The following is a 22,258-nucleotide window of genomic DNA, read 5'->3' on the forward strand; positions in this document are numbered from 1 at the left end:
GGGGGTGAAGGGAGGGCAGGGACAAGGGGAAAAAATGAGAATCAAGACCTATTATGTAAAGGTACAGGATCCCAATGATGAATGTAACTGTATTGTATATCTAGATTGTACCAATAAACTCAATAAAAAAAAGAAAGTTTATTTCTTTCCATTCCATGAGTTGTATTTTCATTTGTTAATGGCCTTTGAGGCACAGACTTTTTAAATTCAGTGGCGCCCGTTTGTTTATTTATTTATTTATTTATTTATTTTTGTCTTGATGCTTGTGCTTTTAGTGTCATGGCTAAGAAACCACTACTGGGGCTGGGGATTTAGTTCAGCGGCACCATGCCTGCCTGGCAATGCAGGGTCCTGAGTTCGATGCCCCAGTAACAAAAATAATAAAGAAATAGAAGAAAACACTGCGAAATTCAAGGTCACAAAAATATACCCTTATGTTTTCTTCTTAAAGTTTTAGCTCTTAAATTTAGGTTTTTGACCCATCTTGAGTTGATTTTTGTATACACGGGGGTGTAGATTATGGCATCTGCAATTTAGACCCATCTTCTCCCCTGCTCTGACTACCTGCCCTGGCCAGCACCCCCAGCACTGTGTTAGACAGCAGTGGCGAGAGCAGACACCCTTGACCAACTGCCGATCTCAAAAGCATCCAGTGTTTCACCAGGAAGTATAGCGTTACTGTGGGGTTTTCATACATGAAAATTCAACTTCGTTTTTCTAGGCACTTTTCCCCCCATCTTGTTTTAGTGAAATTCTTCTCTTTTAAGTGTTAGTTAAAAATGTCAGTTCCTGGGGGACATCTTCTGGCACATCCAAAGGAGGAGCATAGCTCTGTGTCCTCGTCATCACTGTAACAGATGCCTTTCTGCCCCTCTGGCCAGCCTGGCCCCTCCTGGTACACCAGGTAACCTGAGTGACACACGCTATTGGGGTTGCTACAGACCAGTCTCAGGCACTGGCCTCTGCTTCCCGACCTTGGCAGGGATGCTGTTCTAGAAGGTGCACTCCTACCTACCTCCACCTCAAGGACGGGGACCCTGCTTCATTCCTCCTACACCCGGCACCTGACACAAAGCCGGCCCTCAGGAAGCCTTGCTAACCTCTGAACTGTTCTGAGGCATTTCAAAAAAAAGAGATCCCTTTTTGCAGTGTTAAAACTAAGAAACCTTACCTTCCACAGGGCCAATCTGATTGGTCACAGCAAATCGAAGCACTCCTTCATCCTCACTGTACAAGGCGAAGACTCGGTCCACCGACAGCCGCTGGGAGGAGGGGGCGGCTTGGGGTCCTGCGTGCCTGCATGGCTGGAAAGTGATGTTCTGGTGGACGTGGTAGGAGCCCGTCTGGTTGATGGCTCCCAAAGTGAGAAAGTAGTCTCTCGAACTTGTGACAGTCACAGCTGCAACAGATGTTTTACAGGCAGACTGTCGCATGTTTTAAAATATAACGTACAGGGGATTTTACATGGGGTGGGTTATTCTACACACTCTTTCATCAAATCCCCAGAGCACATTCTCTGGGGAACTCCCTGCATTTATATGGGAAACCTGTGAGGGAAGCCCATGAAGCTAAGCAGATTCAAAGGCACAGGGCTGAGGGGAGGAGGTGCTGTAGCAGCTGCCATGACGCCTTCCACACACTCACACCTCAGCGAGTCCACAAAGTTCTGAGAAGGAAGAGGTCACTGGGAGTGGAGTACAGGCCAGTCACATGGCTCTGCACCACTCTGGGTGCGGTCCGGGTTTCCCTACATCTCCTGTCCAGCTTCCAGCTCTCACACCAGGAAAGAAGTCAGGTGAGAGGGCAGGCGCAACTGCAGCTGTGCCATGCATTGACTACTGTGACCACACAGTATTTGACACTCAGCTAGCTCTTCACAAAACACATCACATCCTGCACAATTATTAACTGGGTAATGTAGACAGAAAAGATGCCTTTGTTCTCATGCTACAGATGAGATGAATGTTCCATGATTGTCCCCCATAGATCTTAAATGCCAAGACCAGGATGCGAATTCTATCTTCTCATTCCAAATCTCAGGTAAGTCTTACAACACTGGACAACTTCTGTGACTTTTAGAGCAGGCTGGATCCAGCTGAACCAAGGTTACAGGAAAAATCCTAATAATATTTTTCTATGGACCTGAGTAGCATGTTAAAAACTGTATGTGATTATGCTATTTCTACACAGCCCCATAAACAATGTTGTTATTGATACTATTACTAAGTATTGAGTGAGGATATTGATGTTCCAGTGTACAGTGGCTATCACTCTGCTCACTTATACCGAGTATTTCATCAGAACAAAAAAAAAAAGACTACTAAGCTCATTTTTGATGCCAGTGTTCTAGAACATTCCGTGTAGCTTCTCATTTAATTCTCAGAACTATGGTACGTACCTGAGTCAGAGTAACGGTAAAGCTCTTTGTAGGGAGGAATGTGGGCTGTGAAATTCGCTGGAATAAAGGGCACCTGGCCTTCGATGTTGGTCTTCATGATCAGGTAGTTCTCTGGGGCGAGTCCCTCGGCAGTTTGAGTGATCCAAACCTTCTCCTCTCCTGGGTAGAAAGTCACTTGCACGTTATGCACAAAGGTAGCACCTAGAGGGGAAAAAACGAGAAAATAAAATCGGCACAGAAGTGAAAAGAGGCCTTGCTTACGTAATTACCACTCACATTGGGTCCGAGCCTCAGTGGTGGAGTCTGCCTAGGATAAGAGGCCATGGGCTGATGCCCTGCATTGCAAAAGTGAATCATGACCTAATTTCTACAGCTCTTAGACACGCTGCCTAAGGAGATTGTTCCCTAGCCAAACAGTCCTTCTGCCGGTTGGTGCACTAAGCACCCAACTTTTCTATTCCAGATGGCTTCATCCTGCCCCCCTCACACTGCCCCTCTGTGCAGGGCCTTGTGACCTGGAAGAAATAAACTATCATGGACATCCTTGACTTCTTTAAGGTTGCTAGACTTGGCAAAACAAAAGAGCAAACAAAAAACACACACGCACACGCACACACACACACACACAAACCAGGACACCCAATCAAACTTGAATTACAGATAAACAATGTATGTTTTCATATATGTCCCATCCAATATGTGCGGCCTACTTATACTTTACAAAGTTTATTGTTTATCTGGAGTTTAAACTTAAATTGCTACATTATATTTTATCTACTTTTGACCCAAGGGTTTATTCAAATATTTTGATTAAAGGCAAGATCTTATATAAACAGCTATTCAGCTCTAAAGTTGGAGATGGGGAAAGGACTTTTTTCCAAACCACTTTATTTAACATGCAATAAAGAAAGCAAGCTCTTTCCAGATGGGTATGTGACAGGCCAAAAAGCCTCCCTCCCCCGCCACACTCTTGCTATCAAGGGAGATCCTGGGGCCAGAGCATCTCCCGGGAGCCTCTTGGAGGAGCAGAATGACAGGCCTCCCGCCTCAGAATCTGCCTCCCCACAAGCCAGCAAGGAGACCTGTGTGAGGGTCCAAGTTGAAAAGTACTGGCCTCTACTACTGCACGATAGGGGTAGAGGAAAGGGACCCCTCTCCACGCAGTAAGATCATCCCCAAGTGGCTGATGCATACTTTATTCTGCAACCCTGCTTGACAGATCTGTACCCAGCAACTCAAACGCAGCCTGAAATATGCCTCAACCAACTGGGGTAAAGGGACACAAACGTAATGGAATCATCCTATTTCTCAAAAGCTGGAAGAACGTTTAGAAGCAATCCCTGTCTTTCAAAAATATCTGTTGTGCAAACCCAAATCACTCCCGACTACACTGAAACTACTCATCTGGGCTCCAGAATAGGCCCAGATTGTGTCCTCGTCCCTGCAGAAGTGCTCAGGAGCCACCTCACGGAGCAACACCTAGAGCAGTCTACCCCGCCCCTCAGGGCCCTGCTCACCTGTGAGGCTGAAGCCATTCTTGAAGCCTGGTTTCTCTAAGGCAAAGAGCCAGCCGTACAGGCCTCCGATGGGCACCAGGGGGAGGAGGGCCTGGGCCGCCGGCTGCGGGATGTGGCTGACGGCAGTGTAGGCTCTGCCGTCATTGCCCACGATGTACGCGTGCAGGTCCACGTCAGCGAAGTGCACGGGCATGTGTCCCACACGGAGGTGGCCGCTCACTTTCCCGTTGACTCGATGAGGTGCTCCTAGGAGACAGAAAATCCAGTCAGCCTCGGTCATCAGCCAGGCTGGGGGTGGGTGTGCAATAACGAATTAGGTGAGCAAATAAATAATGGGTGTGCAAAATAATTCCACTTAAAACTTCTTCCCACACTCACTCCTTCCCAAGTCCTTCGAATGAGTCCCTAGCCAACCAGCCATCCATCTGTGGGAGTCCTGGGGGCCAGCTCTTCCCCACCCCTCCGTCTCTCCCCTGCCCTTTAGTCTTACAGAGGAAACATCTCTGGGCATCTTCCGGTTGGGAAATCACCACAAACCTATTTATTCTTCCAACATTCATTCGGCACCTGCAAGCTGCTAGGGCTTTGATTAAGGAGGTGGGGACGTACGGGCCACAAAGCGGAGGTCAGAGAGGCAGCTGGAAACAAGGAGCGGGAAACCCCCCGAGCCAGCCCTGTCAGTCACCTTCCGGCAGACAGTGCTCTCCATTTCCGTTAAACCTGGACTGGCAGTGGCAACAGAAGCCAGTGGCGTAGTCCGTGCAGAAGGCGTGCTGGGAGCACCGGCCGTGGTTGCGCTCACAGGTTTCCTTGTTGGCGGAGTTGTACGTAAAGACTGGAAAATAAAACAAACTTGCATTAGGACCGCGGGGTGACTCTGGCGCCGTGGCCGCCTAGCTTCCTCGTGGATGCAGCATCTGCTCGGTGACACCGGTTTGGACTGCAATAAACAAAGAGGTTTTTGAAGTTTAAGAGACAGGAATAACATTCAGCCCAGGGGAATGAACTCGCTTTGTTTTCTGGCAAGACACACTGCTTACTGCTACCATCTGGGTCTGGTTGCAATGCTGGGGAACTAAAATTAGGCCGCAGCACGAAGATCGGAGTGCGGCTAATGAAGGCAACACAGTAATAAGTACACGTTGGGGTGAACTGCAGGAAACCATGATTTCTGTGGGTCAAAAATGGCCACACACCAGCACTGATGCATGGTTCAACAGAACTCCTGCTGAGAAGAGGAAGACAAAGCAGTCGAGCCAAAAACTGGAGTCTAACAGTTTCTCTCTTCTTTTAAGTAACCTTGAACTTAAAAAAAGTAACCTAGTGTGCCCCCACCTACAAGTTTGGTTTTGGAGAAAGAAGAGCCGTAGAGAATGTGTACGCGCCCACATTACAGAGAGGGGAGAAGGGGATGCAGGAGGGGAAAAGAACAGGTAATCAAGCTACTAAAATGCTCTCAGCCCTTGCAAAGGTTGCTTGGGAGGGGAGGACACAAGCAAGATTTCCATGCAGGAGTAGAGGGCTCGGGCAAAAGTCACAGATTTGCTAGAAAGCCCTGCAGGTAAGCTCGCTGCACCAGGGACTGTTGCTCTCATCTCTACTTACTCTGCTCATTAAAGAAAAAGTAAAAAAAGAAAGAAGTCTGTTGTGCTCCACAGAAGCAGGGGAATTAAGGCACAAGCCACTGTCCACAAGAAAATGGCCAAGGTAATGAGGGTGTGGCTCGGAGATCATAGATGGACCCAAAGTGGGTCCTCCGAGGACACTGCGGAGTGTGCCAATCCCAAATGTGGCCACCAGGCGGCAGGCTGGCTGTGCACACCTCGGCCTGTGTGTCCTGAGGAGGAGCTGGGATGTGTTGGAGACTCCAGGAGAGCACTGAAAAAGAAAGGTGGCAAGAACTGTGGTACAAGACACTGGTGCTGGTCAGTACTGCGATCTGGCGCTAGGTCCAAAAAGAAGAAAACAGGAAGAGAGAGGAGAAATGGAAATATTAATACTTACCGAGTATTCCAGGCTAGAACAGAAAATAAACACATGGAAGAAGAAGTAGCTCCATACATACAACAACACAGCACAAAAGTGGATCGGCAAATAAAAACTTTACAGCTAAAGTTCACATTTAAATACTGTCTAACATACACCAGATCCTCTTCCATGAGCTTTAACTCTTACTCCGCACACAAGCCCTAGACAGCAGGCATTGTTAACCCGTTTCGCAGATAAAGTGAGGCAGAGAAGTGACCCACCTGCCTGAAGTCACGCAGCACGTAACAAAGGCAGACTCGAACCCAGGGAGCACAGCTCCAGAATCTTAACTGCTGCTTTTACTAATACTCAGTGGGACCCAGTCACACCTAACATGGGCATAAAGTAGTGCCCAACGTCAAAGTTGGCTGGAGCAAGAACGTTTTGAGTGAGATTTTATACATCAGTCTTCAAGGTGGGAGGGAGTAGAGACTGTGCGGATAAACAGTACCGTGTGTTGGAAAGAACACAAGTGGGGTGGAGAATAGTGACCCGGGGACAACACACAAGTGCTCCTTGTACGTCCTTAAAAACCAGGGCCAGGGATTTAGCTCAGTGGTTCTGCTGCCTGCCTTGCAAGCTCAAGGACCAGAGTTTGATCCCTGGTACAAAAAAAAAAAGCAAGCTGAGCAGGTCAAATAGAAGACCGTGACTGAAATGGAAAGTGTGATGGAAGGCACAGTAAGAATGAAGTTGGTGACCCAAGACGTGGTTTTATAAGGGCTTGAGGGCTGGGCTGAGGAATTCCCGTTTGCCAAAAACAGAAAATTAAACAAAATTCAACTCTCTTAAAGAGGAAAGTGACAGGCATAACTTTTTTAAACTGGAAAATGACAAAACTCAAGGCAGAAAAAGGCAGAATGGCACAGGATGAAAATATTACAGAGATCTCTGTAAAGAGACTATATAGCTCTCTATCATTGGTTTGAAAGCTAGGAAAGTTGAGTAGTGAGAATGCATGTAACCTGGGTCCATGAAAATCCCAGACTTCTACGGCTCGGACTTTCACAACCAAGTACAAAGCATCATCCCCAAGCGGGCTCCCAAGTGAGCGGACAGGAGAGAAGGGCTACAGCAGGTCCCAAGCTCGGCCACTTTCAGGTGTGTCTGCAGAAACCAGACAGGTCATGTCTGGCTGGGCTCCCTTGCCTGGGTCAGGAAGACCTGCCTTACATCAGCAGAAATCACACTTTTTCTTTCCGTACTTCTGAGTGCTAAGGCAAAAAGGCAATCTGATGCAGGTCTGAGGAGTACTCATTTGCAGGACACCTGGATAAAAATAAAACCAAAGCCTACACACTGTTCTGTCTGTGAAGTAAGGGAACAATAGATTTATATTGGATGCCCTGAATTTCTGTTACTAGGGAAGATGTGCACTGGCCCATTTCCTCTTCTAAGACTGGATTATAAAACAGGGAGAGGAGGATGGAGGAGATATAGATCTGCAGTTAGGTTCATTTAACTAAAAAATTAGCGTAGCCACAGCTTTTATACAGGTAAAAAGGGGCACAGCAACAACCTGTACATGCAATTTTGCAAAGGGTTACAAGTTCGTTAGAAACCAAACCATATTTTTCTACAAAATGAAAATGGTTAACGGGGTATGTGGTGAACATTTGTAACCCCACCCACTTGGGAAGCTGGGGCAGGAAGGTCACAAGTTTGAGGCAAGCCCAGGGCAACTTAGCAAGACCCTGTTTCAAAATAAAAACTAATGGCTGGGAATGCAGCTCACTGGTACTGGGTCCTTGGCTTCTACCCCCAGTGTCACAAAAAAGTAACAGTCGAGCTCCCACAAGAAGCTATGGGGAGACTCCAAAGTCTAATCATGATGAGTTAACTAGTTATTGGCAAGCTAGCCTGAGAATCTTTTCAAACTCCTTTTTCACAGAAAATTGGTTTTTTTAAGGTGGAACTTGCTAAGCCATGCACACTCACCCTTCTAGTCCCCTGGCGGCCACAGCAGAGAAAGGAGGTGGTTAGCTCCCTGCATAATACCTCCTCCACACCTGCCTTGACACGCAGGTGCACAGAGATGTGCACGCTGAAGACGGCAGCTTGTCAGGACAAAGGTGCACACCTCCTGCAGTTTTATATTTCCATTCGGTAATTGGGCAGTGTTGTGTACTCCTTCGAGGCCTGGCCCTGGTCTAAAAATCAGTGATGGAGCTGCGACCACAAGAGACAAAAATTCCTGCTCTGAAGGTTACTTCCTCCTGGCAACAGCCGATAAACAAGGGCAGTATTTAGAACGGTGGATGTGTTAAGGACTGAGCAGAGCAAAAAGTGGAGAGGACTGGGCAGATGTGCTTCGTCCTTTGAAATACCACGGGCTGTGGGAGAAGGTGCTTTAGGCAGAGAGCCTCGTGCAAGTCAGGCAGGTGCTCTCTGTGTTGCACGGCAGCTGTGCTCACCACTATTACCGCCAACGCTTGCTCTCTGCGTCGGGCACGTGGACAGGAGAGCAGAGCTGGGCCACTCACGTAGGGTCTCGGAAGGATCTGGGCTCCAGACTCGGTGAGAATGACAGGATCTGACTTTCAGTAGATGGGGTCAGAGCTGGCTTGGGAGTAAGAAGGGCTGGCTGAGGACTTGAGAAGGTACCAGATCTGGAACGTTCGGAGGGTGGAACCAACAGGGTTTGCTGATGGCTGGGATTCGAGGTGTGAGAAAAAAGGGGAATCCAGCATGCCAGTCACATATCGACGTGGGAAACCAGAAGGGTGGAGCTGACTGTAGGGGATAAGACTGGGTGATGGGGGGCAGCAGGGACACTCACACCCAGCCTCGGCGGCAACTTGTGCCCCTGCCATGGCACCTATGGCACCTTCCCGCCCTTCACAGGGAAAGCTGCATTTCTCCCTATGGATCCTGAGGACCATTGTATTAGGGTCACCTGCAACGTCTGTTAAAATGCAAACTCTGAGGCCCACTAATTCCAGCTCTCTGGGTGGACCCCAAGCATCTGCCCTCTAGCTGTCCCCAAGTGGATCTACTGCTAACAGACACCGATACACAGGATATTCACAGCCTCCCATCTGAGGAGCGAAGAATTGCTCGTCCCTGAAGGTAATGAGTTGAAGCTGACTAATCAGTAGCTCTTGGGCTGGGTCGCTGTCCGGGGCTGCTCTTGTGTTCATTCATGGCCATCAACCTGAAAAGTGGAACTCAGAGCTGATGGCCCAGTTGTGCCTGGATCCTCAAGAAGGTGACACGAAGATCCCTTAGCAGAGGTATGAGGAAGGACCCTGCCTGAAGAAGGGAGAACTGGGGCCTGACATGTGACCCTGAACATGCCCATCTACCCAGAGCACAGAAAGCCAGCCTTCTGGCCGATGTGATTTCTCAGATCTCTGTGGGCATTTTCCTCAGATTCAAAGATGCTGGAGGAATCCAGGCGGACGAGATAAGCACTCCAAATGCGGCACTTTTGCATTTCAGCAGCCATGTGTATGCTGTCTTCACCTTGCTGTTTGTATTTCCACAGCTTCCTGGTGTGATGAGGAGATACTCTCTCCATTTTACAATGAGAAAACTGAGGCCCACGGAGATTAAAGGGGCTTCTGGGTCTCAATCGCAGCTCTTTCCGCTACACCAGCAGTACATTCGGCAAGGAGCACCAGTTCCCAGAGGACCTGGCTTGAACACACCAATTCTGGTTCAGAAGGTGGAGCAGGAAGAAGAAAACAGCGTTTCCAACCCGGGGCCGTCAGTTAGACAGAGGGTAATCAAGCACGCCTCGGGAAGCGTGGCTCTTGTCCTGGAGACTCAAAATGGCCCTGATGCCGACAGCTGGCACCTAGGCACCCAGCGGGAGAGCAGAGGCTGCCGGGTGTGAGCTGAATTTGTCACAGACCCTCCACTGATGCCGGGCAGCTGCTAAAGGAATCTTAACATGAGGATTCTTTTTTCCATGCAAAGCTTTTTTTAAAAATACACTTTTCTCGTGTCCTTTAATAGAAATAAAAATGGCTTGGGGATCCAGAAGAGAAAAGCAAAAGCTGCTGCCAAAGTGCTTGAGACTTGTCCTAATTGGGAATTTTTAACAAAAATAGAAAACTCTCCTGTGCACTTGTTCTGACCCATCCCTCAATCTTCATTTTTCCAGAAACACTTGAGTATTTGTTCTCAGTCCTTGGCCTGCCTGCTACTTGCTAAGGGCTCTGGGCTGGTCACGAGGCAAGCAGGAGGCGAGCAGGCTCCACAGTGTGGTCCAAGGTCCCCAGCACAGGGGACAGAAGTCTGAAGTTGCCCCACGGCAGCCGGAGTGACTTTTCCTTCTGACAACTTCTGTGGCTACTTCAAGACAAAGAACCAGCATTTCCAAATCTTTTTCTAAGTGCTCTGACCCACCAGAACGATAGACTAGATAGAAAACCACATCCCACCTTCATCATCCAGAGCAGTAGCATGCTTTCCCCTCCAGCTCCTGTGGTGGTTTTGTTTTTGATGTGTGAGATGTGATCAAACATCACAGTAAGTATTTTTTTAAATTACAGTAGAAGATGCAGCGCCAATGATCCCCCTCGGATACTTTCTCTTGCTTTGAACACACTTATCCCGTCATTCTTAACCCTGTCCGAAGCAGGTCTGGAAGTCCTCTTTCGTGAAGGTCTTCTGCTGCACTGTCTCCATGTCCTGAATCGATTCAAAATGTTTCCCTTTCGTATCAGTTTGACTTTAGGGAAGACGGTATACGTCACAAGGTGCCGGATCGGATGACTAAGGTGGATGAGGACACGCTGTAATGTTTTCTCAAGCCTGACCTTTCTATTGCATGGCACTCGATAGCGGCATTCACTATACTTTTGATCACACCTTAGAAAGACACGAAAGAGGACTCCAGAGCTGCTTCAGGAAGTGGCAAGTGTGATGGGATGAGTGTGTTCGAACTGAGGAGAAGTATTTGGAGGGGAATTAATGGCGATGCATCTTTTACTGTAAAAAATGTTTTAAACGTAAACATTCGCTGTATATCTCGATCGCATCCCATATATGCAGTACCTAGTGACGCTGGTGGCAAACAGTGGTCAGCCCCTGGGGCTCTCTCCACCTCTGGAGAAGGAAGAGGACCCTATCAAGGACTCTCGCTGTGCTGTGTCTCCATGGGAGTGGGGCCTCCATCTGTGTCCTCAGCCACCTAGGGTGTCCCCAGGGTAGGGCTTTCCTGCCTGGCGCATAGCACTGGGCACAGAGCGGGGAACTCATCCCAGGGTAGACAGCCAGCAAGCAGTGCACTCCTGCAGCCGCTCTGCAGCCCAGAAGCAGAGGAGACTTGGGGCTGTGGAAATCCCTGCTCACAGGGTGGGCTCTCCCGGCACAACTGCTATCCGAGTACGAATGGCGTGGGAACACCCGAGGTCTGTGACAGCCAGGTGCCCCTCTCCCTTCTTAGTTCTTCACAAAGACCCAGATTAAATTCAGTTTCATGGCGGCAGCACCTCAGTAGGCTTAGGAACATCTGAGACCCAGGTAATCCAACTTCATTGTTTGCCACTCACAGTGAAACACTCCCGGGCCCAGCCTGCTCAGCCCTCCCTGGAAACTCCTCTCAGGCTTAACTTCTCTCTTCCTCCTCCTTGTCCTTCCCCACCCGCCTCCCCCTTCCCTTTACTCTTTTCACTCCTCTGTCCAGAGTGTCTTCACATCTTGCCTCTCTCTTACCTCAGAATAGACCTGATTCTAAGCCCTGACTAAAGCCCTCCTCCAACACCAGGGGCTCCCTGCCTGCAGCAACATGGCGGATGCCACCCCTCAGGCCTTCCCCGGGGCACCTAACAGCTTTCCTTCATTCTTTCCTGGCTTTGCTGCAGTCTTGCTCTGTCTCTTAAGAGGTAAGACACCTTTACCTTTCAGCCTTTAGTTTCTGCCTCTGCAGGACAGGAAGGTAGTATCTACCTCAGATAGAATTCTTCGGACTAACCGAATAATGCAACCTGACACAAAGTTCTCACTCAACCAGTGGGCACTTAACAAATGCTTGTGAAAATTTCCATTAGTGCTTCATTCTGAGCAAAGTACGTGGCAGGTACATGGGTAACTTTTTGACTCAATAACAAGCTACCAGAGCTGTCTAAGAAAACAAGACGCCTCAACAAAGTTTACTTCTACCCACTGCATTGCTGGTTCTGTGCTCTATGAACAGAGAACAAAGCAAGTAACAATTTGGGGCCAGAACCTAGGTGCGACTGGGACATTCTTGCCTGGTACAGACATAACCTCAAAAGAATCTAGATTTCTGAAGTGTAAGAAGAGTCTGTATAAAAAAGACATAAGGAGGGAAAAAAGTTAAAATAAGAAGAGGAAAGCTGTTTTCTGGGCCTTCTTGAATAAGCACATTCTTCATTTTCTACCATTCTCCATCCATTCCTGCTGTTTTACATCTTCCACAATTAGGAAGAGCAGCCACCAATTTTTAAGAACCAACCAGTGCAGACACGGAGAACTTCACTTACACTGTCATTTAATCTTCCCAATAAATTTATGAGAAATCAGAGGCTTGGGGATTACGTGAGTTCCCTCAAGGTGGCCAAGATTAATTTTGGGGGGGGGCACTGGGGATCGAACTCTGGTCCTTGAGCTTGTGAGGCAGGCGGCAGCACCGCTGAGCTAAATCCCCTGCCCAGCCAAGATTAAAATTTAAATCTGACACTAGTGCTTTCCCTCTGATCATTACACAGCCCCCTTGATCACAAAGCATTTTCCCCCCTGAAAATAAGTACCTCTCCAAGCAAAATCCTGCAGACCAACGCTGCAAAGAAACCCAGAAACCCTCCTTTCCAGGGCAGCAAGGTCTTGTCACAAAGGGGATGGAAAACAGAAAAGGTGAATAAACAGGGGCGGTTCAGAAGCCGGCTTGAGCCGCAGACCTCTTCCTCCTGGACACGAAAGGCGCTGGCGGTCAGCTTCCCACTCGCACCTATACAACCCAGACCAGGGAGAGTGACCCCCGAGTGCACTCGGAGAAGGCCGGCATGGGCCTGGGTGAGGCTGACCAAGCCCTGCCTCGCCGCTCCTCCCACTCCAGCTGCTCTGAGTCACAAGGCAGAGCAAGGCTAAGAGAGGCGAATACCACAGCTGCAGGACCTTCAGCCAGACACAGATGGGTGTCACCTCTCCCCAAGGGTGAAGGCAGCGAATCTCCCACCAACCTAAGGAAGCTCGGGCTGCCCCATCGGGGTCCGAAGGTGGCCTGCTCCTCTGTGCCGAGGGAGCCCTCTCATAACCAAAGCACCCAGCCCTGTGCGTGGTTGTGCGCGCCAGGCCTCAGCACACTTCATCTCTGCTGCACCTCCAAACTGCAATTCTTCATTACACCCGAGAGAGGAAGCTGGCCAAGCGGCCCAGCTCTTCCCCGCTCACTTCCGGAGGACTATTTTTTAAACACGTTATTAATGCTCAAGAGACTCCAACCAGAACCTGCCTGCCCGGATTTATTTGGCAAAGGAAATTTATCTCCTGAAATACAGGGAGTAAAAATCAGTTCCGATCGTCTTGCTCAACTTTTCACCTACTCGCTTGAGAGGAAAATTACAACTCTACACAAAACCACAAAACCAACTTTTTTTTCCCAGTCCTGGGGATTGAACCCAGAACCTTTGCGCTGAGCTACTATATCTCTACCCCTTATTGTTTTGGTTGGGTTTTTTGTTTTTGTTTTTTGGAGCGGGAGGAGGGTACCAGGGATCAAACTCTGAACCTTGTGTTTGCGAGGCAGGTGGCAGAACCACTGAGCTAAAATCCCCGGCCCCACATATTGTATTTTGAGATAGGGTCTCACAAAGTTGCTAAGTTGCCCAGGCTGGGCTCAAACTTGTGATCCTCCTGCCTCAGCCTCCCAGAGTGCTGGGATCACAGGCGAGTACCACCTCGCCCAACCAAATCCAACATTTTAAAAAGAAATGTCAGCACCAGGGTTTCTGACGCACTCACCCTCGGTGTTGGAACTGATTTCATCCTCCACTCCGACCACCGGCCTCTCTTGGCCCCCGGAGGGAGTGTGGCCCGGCACCCAGTAATGAGGAAGGACTTCTCCCTGGGGACGGGCTGCGGGAAGGTCGGGTCCGGAAGGCATGGGCCTCCCGTCGGAGTAGGGCTGGACGCTTCTACCTGCAGGGTGGGGTGCAGGGCCCTCCTGAGAAGGAGCCAGGGCCTCTCCGTCGACCTCGGAGACGGCCGGGATTCTGGTCCCTGCCTGACCCAAAGGCCGCACGTGGCCTTCTAAATCCCAGCTCTCGACGTCTCCCAGGGGTACCGCCTCTCGGGCTGTAGGGTCCAAGTCGGCAGATTCTGTTTCAGGGTAGGATGGCCAGTCACTAGGTGCTGGATGAGGCACAGGGGAGGCCAGGGCAGGATCGCGGGGAGGGGACCCCCCTCCCCGTGGGCCCGCGGCGGCTCTCGACTGGAAGGACACATCCACCCTGCTCTGACCGTCCCACGGCTGCCCCGGTTCGCTCGGGGGGTATTCGACCTCCTCCTCATTCTCGTCGTAATACTCCAGAGTGTCCTCGGTGTAGTGACCCTCCAGGGCTTCAGCATGGCTCACGGGATGCTCTCGGGGAGCCCAAGGGCGGGCGGTGGGAAGATGTCTTCCAGCTGTGGCCGGCTGGAAGTTGTCCATCGGGGAGCTGCTCCCAATATGAAAGGCCCACACTCCGGGGGTCCCCAGGTTGCTCAGTCTAAACAGAAAGGAAACAGTTCATCCTAACAAAAATATCCTCTCACCCTCCTCCCCCCAGAGTGAGCACTGTAGCTTAAAATGGAAGGACTATTAAAGGTCAGATCAAGGGGTTTCCTGGGGTATAAAACACCATAAAAGCAGACTGTGGTAACTGAAAGGATTATACTGGACTTTTGATGGCAATTTTGTTTCATGTTACGTTGAGAATACCACGCCATCAAGTCATAAATCTGCTCTACAGTCAAGCCAAATGCTTTATCTAAAAATCTATTTGAAAACAAACAGGGAGGGTGAGAGTATTTTATCCCCCTCCCACCACTGCCTGAAAATTTGTAACTCACTCAAGAACACTTTAGCTTAAAATTCACCACCAGACACTTAGGAATGAGTGCTACAGGCTGTGGTCCTGCACCAGCCCCTGTGCCAGTCTGCAAGGTAGGGGCAGTGGTCAGGCCTACTTGTACTGAGAGATTAACTGTCCTTGAAATCACAGAACTAGTAGTTTGCAGAGCCTGGATTCAGTTCAGCACTAGCACCAAAGCCCCTGCTCTAAACATCTACATTACTGTGTACTGTGTCAGAAAGCCAAACTACTACTGCTAACGGGCAGCAGTCTACAGAATGTTAAAGACAGTTCCCTGTTCACAGGGCCTGGACTACTAATTAAGCCACAGAGAATGGAGAATCAATGTAAATAAAATTTTAAAATATACAAATGTCTAAAAAATTTGAGCAAATGTAGAACAAAGCTAAGGGGGAAATAAGAATACAACTTTGTCATAAATTAAAGGAGTCACAGGTAGACGTTTTTCCAGACATATTTGGAAACAGATCATTTTCTCCAGTAGAGAAGAACAAGGACTCCACTCAGTCTTCCAAATATCCCAAAGATCTGTTATTTCAGAGTCAGCCATTCTGAAGAAAACAATCATACATAAGATTTTTAAAAATAAGAGAAAATTGAACTGATAAAACTGGGACACAACAGTTTGTCGACTCTTCTGGTGTTTGTACAAAATAGTAGGTCAAAATCTCCCACACTGTGGAACTTCCTCAAAAGTCAGCAATGAGGAATGAGAATGACTAAGAAGATAATTTTTAAATTCTCTGAATTCTATGAGGAGAGATCTTGGCTCTTTGGGGTGGATATTCGTCTGGATGTCTTCTAGAACAATAGTATTTCTCAATGCAAACTGAAATTGTCCTTCCCTCCATGCATGCTGGTGTGTGTGTGTGTGTGTGATTGCTGCCTCTGTATTTAATTTAGGGAAAGAGGAGCATTTCTCCTTATAAAGCAGAAGAGGGTATGAAGGCAAAATGAAGGACAGGGATTTTTTCAGTATAATTCACACTTAACATAAAATATAAAACAATGTAACGACAAAGCAACTGGTACCCTGTGTACACCGTACTGTGTGTACATAAGAATGGATGTGCATAAGAATTAATGTTGGTGTTTCCTGGCAAGCAAGTAAGAAAAACTAAAGAAGATATGAGAAAATCATAGCAGTCTGAGAAAACTGTGTTTATTATCTCATTAGAAGTGTTGCAGCCGTGATGTTTCTTGTTGAACTTGGAAAACTATGAAAGCTTCAAAGAGTGGGAATATACAAATAACATCAAATGAAAGCTCAATCAAATAACCTTCTAATGAAATATAAATCACTAGCATGGCTTTTGTCACTGTGCGTGATGGGAAAGTAACCAATTTGAGTTTACTGTAAAATCCCCAAGGTCATTTGGAGAACAGTGATAGGAAGAACATAATTTATTTCCTAGAAAGGAAACTAAGCTATTTAATAGGATAACATCCCTCCTCCTTGGTACATTAAGAAAGTTGAGAGAACCAGATAAAATGCCTAGCGCAGGCCCTTCACATAATACCTACTTGGTTACAACTGTCCTCTCTTCCAGGAGACAGAAAAGTATAGTTTTTAACAATGCAAATGTGTGTTCACGTTTTTTGGTTTTTTGGGTTTTTTTTTTTTTTTTTGGTACCAGGGATCAAACTCAGGTCCTTGCACTTGCAAGGCAGGCAGTGGAAACACTAAGCTAAATCCCTCGCCCTGTATTCATGTTTAAGTGTGCAGAAGTACGGCAAACCATATGAATTATGTAATTTGCGACCTTTGAGTTTACATGAGACCAGTTTAAGGAAAAGAAAGATTCCACTGAGTAGAAAAATTGGTTTGTGTACCAAAGTATTTAGGAGAGAGCTGGGAGGGCTCACATTAATTCAGCAACATGTTGAATATTCATCAACAGGACAACACACAACACATTCCATGCAACATCTTGTGCCTTAAAATGATAACATAGATACCTGACTGAAAGATGCCTGCCTGTAAAACAGTGATAAATGAGAAGATACACAAGATCCAGTGGGTTTCAAAAGGTGTTTTAATGTATGCGAAATTCAGGAAGGACTGTGAAAACACTGATTGCACTCGAAATAGTATCAGGGGTCGTTTTTACTTTTTTTTTTTTTTTTTTGGTACCAGGGATTAAGCTCACATCCTTGTGCTTATGAGGCAAATGCGGAACCAATGAACTAAATCCCTGGCCCCCATTTTACTTTTATTTAACATTATTCTGTGTTGTCTTATACATTGTTTTATATTACACATGAATTTCTCTTTAAAGAAAAATCTTTGTGTCCTTCATTTTGGCCCTGTATCTTACTCTTGAGCAATCCAGAGATTTTTGAGAGGCATCAACTATAAAAATGAGAAGGGCCTGGAAGGGACAAGTAAGTGCTGTGTGTGTTTCACACGTGAGTGAACATCGTATCTTAGGAGCTTTTAGGCCTCTGCAGAGTGGAGAACAAAACTACTTTTCCCATAGGCTCTTTGGCCTCCACGGCCTCCTGTGGCCTTACTAGGCATCAACACTTCCTCTAGTGCTCTGCGTTTATTGACACATTTGTCTGTCTACCTTATCAGACAACCACTTGCTGGTATGCAGTCTGGGCCTTCAAAATCTGTGAATTTCAAGTGCTTGGTGCACTGTCAGCTCTTCGTAATATCTGCGGAGTACAGAACCGGTGAGCTCCTGAGTGGAAGTGGAGGGTGGAGAGGAGAGAGGAGGAAACCACACAGAGCACGGAGCTAGGTTCGCTCCAGAATCTGGATTCAAGGGTGGCCTAGATGGAGACCTAAAGATGCCTGATGTGAAGAGAAGGTCTCGGCCTGAGTGACTCAGCTCTCTGAACCTGCACTCTGATTGTGGCTTGGCCACTTTGAGCTCACAGGCAACTTACATTACCTCCCTAAGCTTATCTGTAAAACTGAGAAAATAGAGGTACTTAACTTCTTCGATTCTTGTGATTTTTTTTTTTTTTTTTTTTTTTTTTTTGAGACAGGGCCTCACTATGTAGTTGAGACTGACCTGGAACTCACTATGTAGCCCAGGCTGGTCTTGAACTCACAGCGATCCTCCTGCCTCAGCCTCCCGAGTGCTGGGGTTACAGGCATGCACCACCACTCTTGTGACTTTTAATGAAGATAACATCCGGAAGAGTTTAGCGCAATGCTCAGCAAATGATAAGCCCCTGATCGGTGCCAGCTCTGTGTAACCACCTGAACCACCTGGGGCTGCTGTGCCTGACTGGCAGGCAGTGTAGTGTGGAGACTGTGTATGCTGTCCCTATACCTAGAAGGATTTCAATGAACTGAGAAGCCACTAGGGAAGTCAGGAAGTAACCAGCATGCTCTGGATCAGTACTCAGGAAAGAAAGAAAAGCAAAGACCAAACCCCCAAACACTGTGGTTAATAAATATCTTTCTGCCTCAGATGGGACTGGGATACATTAAGGGTTAGGGTGGCACCAGCAGGTAGAGCTGTACTGGGGCTAAAGACTGGGTCCACTTCCTGCCACCCCATGGAAAGCCATCAGCATGACCTCAGATAATGAAGCCACAAAGAAGCACTGAGGCTTCTAAACATCTACCAATCTGTTGTGTTTATTTTTTCTCAGTTAGATTACTCTTAATTTAATTTTTAACAGTATCTACCCCAAAGATAAAAATCACAGCATGTCCTCCTGTGAAATGATTAACCTGAACATCTCCCAGCTAGACAGCTATATTACGGGATGTTTTTATGTGGCTCCAAAAGCAATATTTTTCATAGCAAGCCTCAGTGGCTCTGCAACCACACACATGCGCACACACAGACACACATACGGACACACACACACGCACATGCACACACACGGCCATTTCTATTCCCCAAACCCAATAGGACAGGAAAAATAAAGGACTATTTATACCCCAGAGAAGGTGTGCTTCCAAAGGTTCAGTCTAGTTCCTGGTTTTGACCTGATGCCTTTCTTAGAAGCCACTGAGCTACAGTGGACCTTTGACTTACGAATTCAACCCGTTCTCGAGGGCTGGTTGTAGCTCAAGTTGGTCAGCAAAGGCTCAGGCTCCTCTCCACAGCCTTCACAGTCTCTCTCCTGTACCTCCGGAGAGACCTCAGGGTTCTGAGAGAGACACTGGCCCAGGATGTTTCAGTTAACCCCACACAGGACAGGATGCTGTGATGTTCCTTCCAGAACTCTTTAAGGGCTAAATCTATATCTGAGACTATAGGGAAGCACAAGTGGCTGGTATTCAGGTTGTAACTCAAGTCTTTGTTCATAAGTTAAAACTACAATTCTGGTCATAAACCAAGTTATTCTTAAAGGTCTGTGGCCGCTGAGTTCAGATGCCCACTAAAGGTCCTTATAGCCAATCGGCAAAGGGTCTTTAAGTGCCACGTTACTTACTGGTAGAGATTTTTCACAGACTGTTCCGTGCTGGTCAGGCTGAAATAGGGTCCTTCTCTCTTCACGTCATCGGCCTCCCCTCGGCAGAAGCCCACCCGAGCTGGCAGCTGGAGCTGGACGTTGTAAGACTCTTTGGGGCGAGTGCCGAAGAACTGAAGCCCACCAGCAGGATAGAGAAAGAGGGCGAAGGTATCCGACCCATCATAGGCCAACACTGCCTGGAAAGTGTTCAGCTGTGAAAAAGTGATTGGAAACAGCCTTTAAACTAACAGACAAACACAAGAAGAAAACAACACAAGCAAAGCATCGCAGTACAAAGAATTCGCACCCTTCTCAGGATTCCCCTAAATTGGTTTTACTTTTATATTAGTCTATGTTTGCCACATGTAGCAATTACACTATATTAACCTTGTGGAACTGGAAATATCCATACACCCTGATCCTTGTAACTTTCCCTTCCCCTTTCCCTCCTCTCCAGAGCCTCTTCCCATCTCCAGTCTCCCTGCTTCCTACCATTTCTCTTTTATTTTGCTCTTTAAATTATTTATATTTGGGGCTTCTCACGTTAGAGAAGCCATGTGATACGCAACTTTCTATGCCTGATTAATTTCACTTAGTATTATTGTCTCAATGTCCACCCGTTCTCAAAAGCGACTCAAATTTATCCTCTTTTATGGCTGAATAGTACTCAATTCCCAGGCTGGTTTTAAGCATAATCTCCTTTCGAACTTCCTCTTCAAATTCCAAATATAAGTTTGCAACTGATATTATTTATTATACGCATCACCTATCAATTTAGATCATCCACTTCTCTCATCTAAACCCCTTCTGGAGGTAAGTGAACATAGCAAAAGTGACGTGTCCATTCCTACAGGCACTGCCCTAGTTTATACCTCTGGTTTATACCCTGCCCTAGTTTATACCCTGACTCTCATCTGGATGACTCATTCATCTATATATTAAATTCACATCATGGGCAGGGGCTGTGTTAGGCACTGGCTGGCCCAAAGCCTCTTTCCTGCTCTCACAGCCTCACCTACTCTTTCATTCCAGCCCCAGAGCCTTCCTCATGGTACAAATAAGAGAGAGGAGACACGGGGGCTGGCAAGTGTGCCCAGGCTTGGACAGCGAATATGTGATGGCAGCTGGCCAGAGCCCCTGCCCTGCATCTGGGCCAGCCTGACCTCCCTGTACACCACCCAGGGCTCATCCATCCCAACTCAGTTCTGCTGGGTCTTCATCTGCACCAGAAGCTCTGATGCTTCTCAAACGCTGCCCCCTGGAGGTGTCCTGTGAGTTCCTGCGGGAGTTCCTCACTCTCTGACTCCCATCACACCCTTGGGAGTGTTTCCGGGTCATTTCACCCCACTGGCTGGGTAGTGTTTATGTGATTGCAAATGCCACCCTCTTCCCATTGGGACACTGGTGCTGAAACACACAGGAGCAAAGACAAAGCGACGGTGCCCAGGACAGTCCCTCTATTAGAGGAGGAAGTCAGCCGTGGCTGGAACTGCAGGGGAGTCACTGGGGACAGTGGTAGAAGCCACAGGCAAGGCTGTGTGCCCAAGACCTTAGGGGCAGGCATCGCAGAGCACCTGAGAATGTTGATAAACACTGCAGGAGCCAAAGCAGACCAGAGAGAGACCGCAGAGAGAGGTCCCAGAGAGAGGCTGCAGAGAGAGGCCGGGAGCCTGAATCAGCCGCAAGCACAACATCCAAGTGAAAGCAGATCGCGTTTTGATGTCCAATTTACTCTCGCATTTTCAATAAGACACTTTCGACCTTTACCTTCATCCAGCTGTTACTGCTCCCCACCCTTCCAAAAGAGCTGTTAACAGTACTTGATTATATTTAGAAGATGCTTATTTAGGACTCTACACTACCTCTCACACAATCACACTCAACTGGAGGGCATTTTTAAAATATCACTTATTTCGGGGCTGGGATTTAGCTCAGTGGTGCTGCCGCCTGCCTCACAAGTACAAGGTCCCAAGTTCAATCCCTGGTACCAGAAAAAAAAATCATTTATTTCATAAATAACACGCTCTTATAAACATTCACTGATTGGTGGGTATCTTTAGCTCCTCATTTGTCTAGGCAGCCAAAATTAGGCACAGAAAAGAACATCACATCAAACTAAATAAAATAGCTCTGGGTCCTTCCCCAAGTTGTTCACTTTCCTAATGTTATTTTTTCTTCTTTTTCCTCTTCTTCTTCTTACTATTATTATTAGTATTAACAGTAGTAGTAGTATTTGTTTCCATGTTTAATTTTAAAGTATAGTTGTGAGGTCTTGCAGATATGGCAAAGAAATGTGGGTGTTACCATTTTCGAGAAAAAAGCAAATATTATTCTAAAGTCTCTAAAAAAAGTAATTTTACTTTGCTTTTTTCTTTCTTTCACTCAATTCACAAACTAACAGACAGTGGTCTTGGTGTGGTTGTTATAGCTGAGTTTGTTGATTGTTTCAACGGCAAATCTTGACTTTTCCAAAAACAAAGGCAAGAAACGTTTCTAGGATCCCATAGCTAGCAAGCCTTAACTTCTGCCAAACATAAACAAAGTTTGTTTCCCTCACCACGTCTACACTACAATATATCCTTCAGCATCCATCAGCATGGACTCAATCATTTCAGAGTTTTATATCTATCAGGATAAAGTTAGTTCAACCAAGGAAAGTCACCAGGGGCCCGGGGATTTAGCTCAGTGGCACCAAGCCTGCCTCACAAGCACAAGGTTGTGAGTTCAATCCCTGATACAAAAAAAAAGAAAGAAAGAGCCAGGGATTTAGCTCAGCGGTTCGGTGGCCTGCCTTGCAAGTGCAAGGACCTGAGTTCAATTTCCGGTACCAAAAAAAAAAAAAAAAA

The 22,258-nt window shown here is 47.3% G+C and overlaps 1 protein-coding gene across 1 annotated transcript in view; it reads right to left on the reverse strand.

The window, feature by feature from the left end:
• The window catches only part of Nid2 (nidogen 2), a 60,099-nt gene that overhangs the window by 30,938 nt on the left and 6,903 nt on the right, over positions 1–22,258 (reverse strand). The window contains exons 3-8 of the mRNA XM_010632701.3: positions 19,392–19,624; positions 13,876–14,621; positions 4,601–4,750; positions 3,916–4,161; positions 2,399–2,599; positions 1,172–1,399 (exon numbers count right to left, since the gene is read on the reverse strand). Coding sequence (XP_010631003.3) covers positions 1,172–1,399; positions 2,399–2,599; positions 3,916–4,161; positions 4,601–4,750; positions 13,876–14,621; positions 19,392–19,624 — 1,804 coding nt within the window. The remainder of the gene's footprint in view (positions 1–1,171; positions 1,400–2,398; positions 2,600–3,915; positions 4,162–4,600; positions 4,751–13,875; positions 14,622–19,391; positions 19,625–22,258) is intronic.

This window comes from Fukomys damarensis, unplaced genomic scaffold, assembly GCF_012274545.1.
Source record: "Fukomys damarensis isolate Sample0158 unplaced genomic scaffold, DMR_v1.0_HiC HiC_scaffold_17, whole genome shotgun sequence".
Classification (NCBI taxonomy): Eukaryota; Metazoa; Chordata; class Mammalia; order Rodentia; family Bathyergidae; genus Fukomys; species Fukomys damarensis.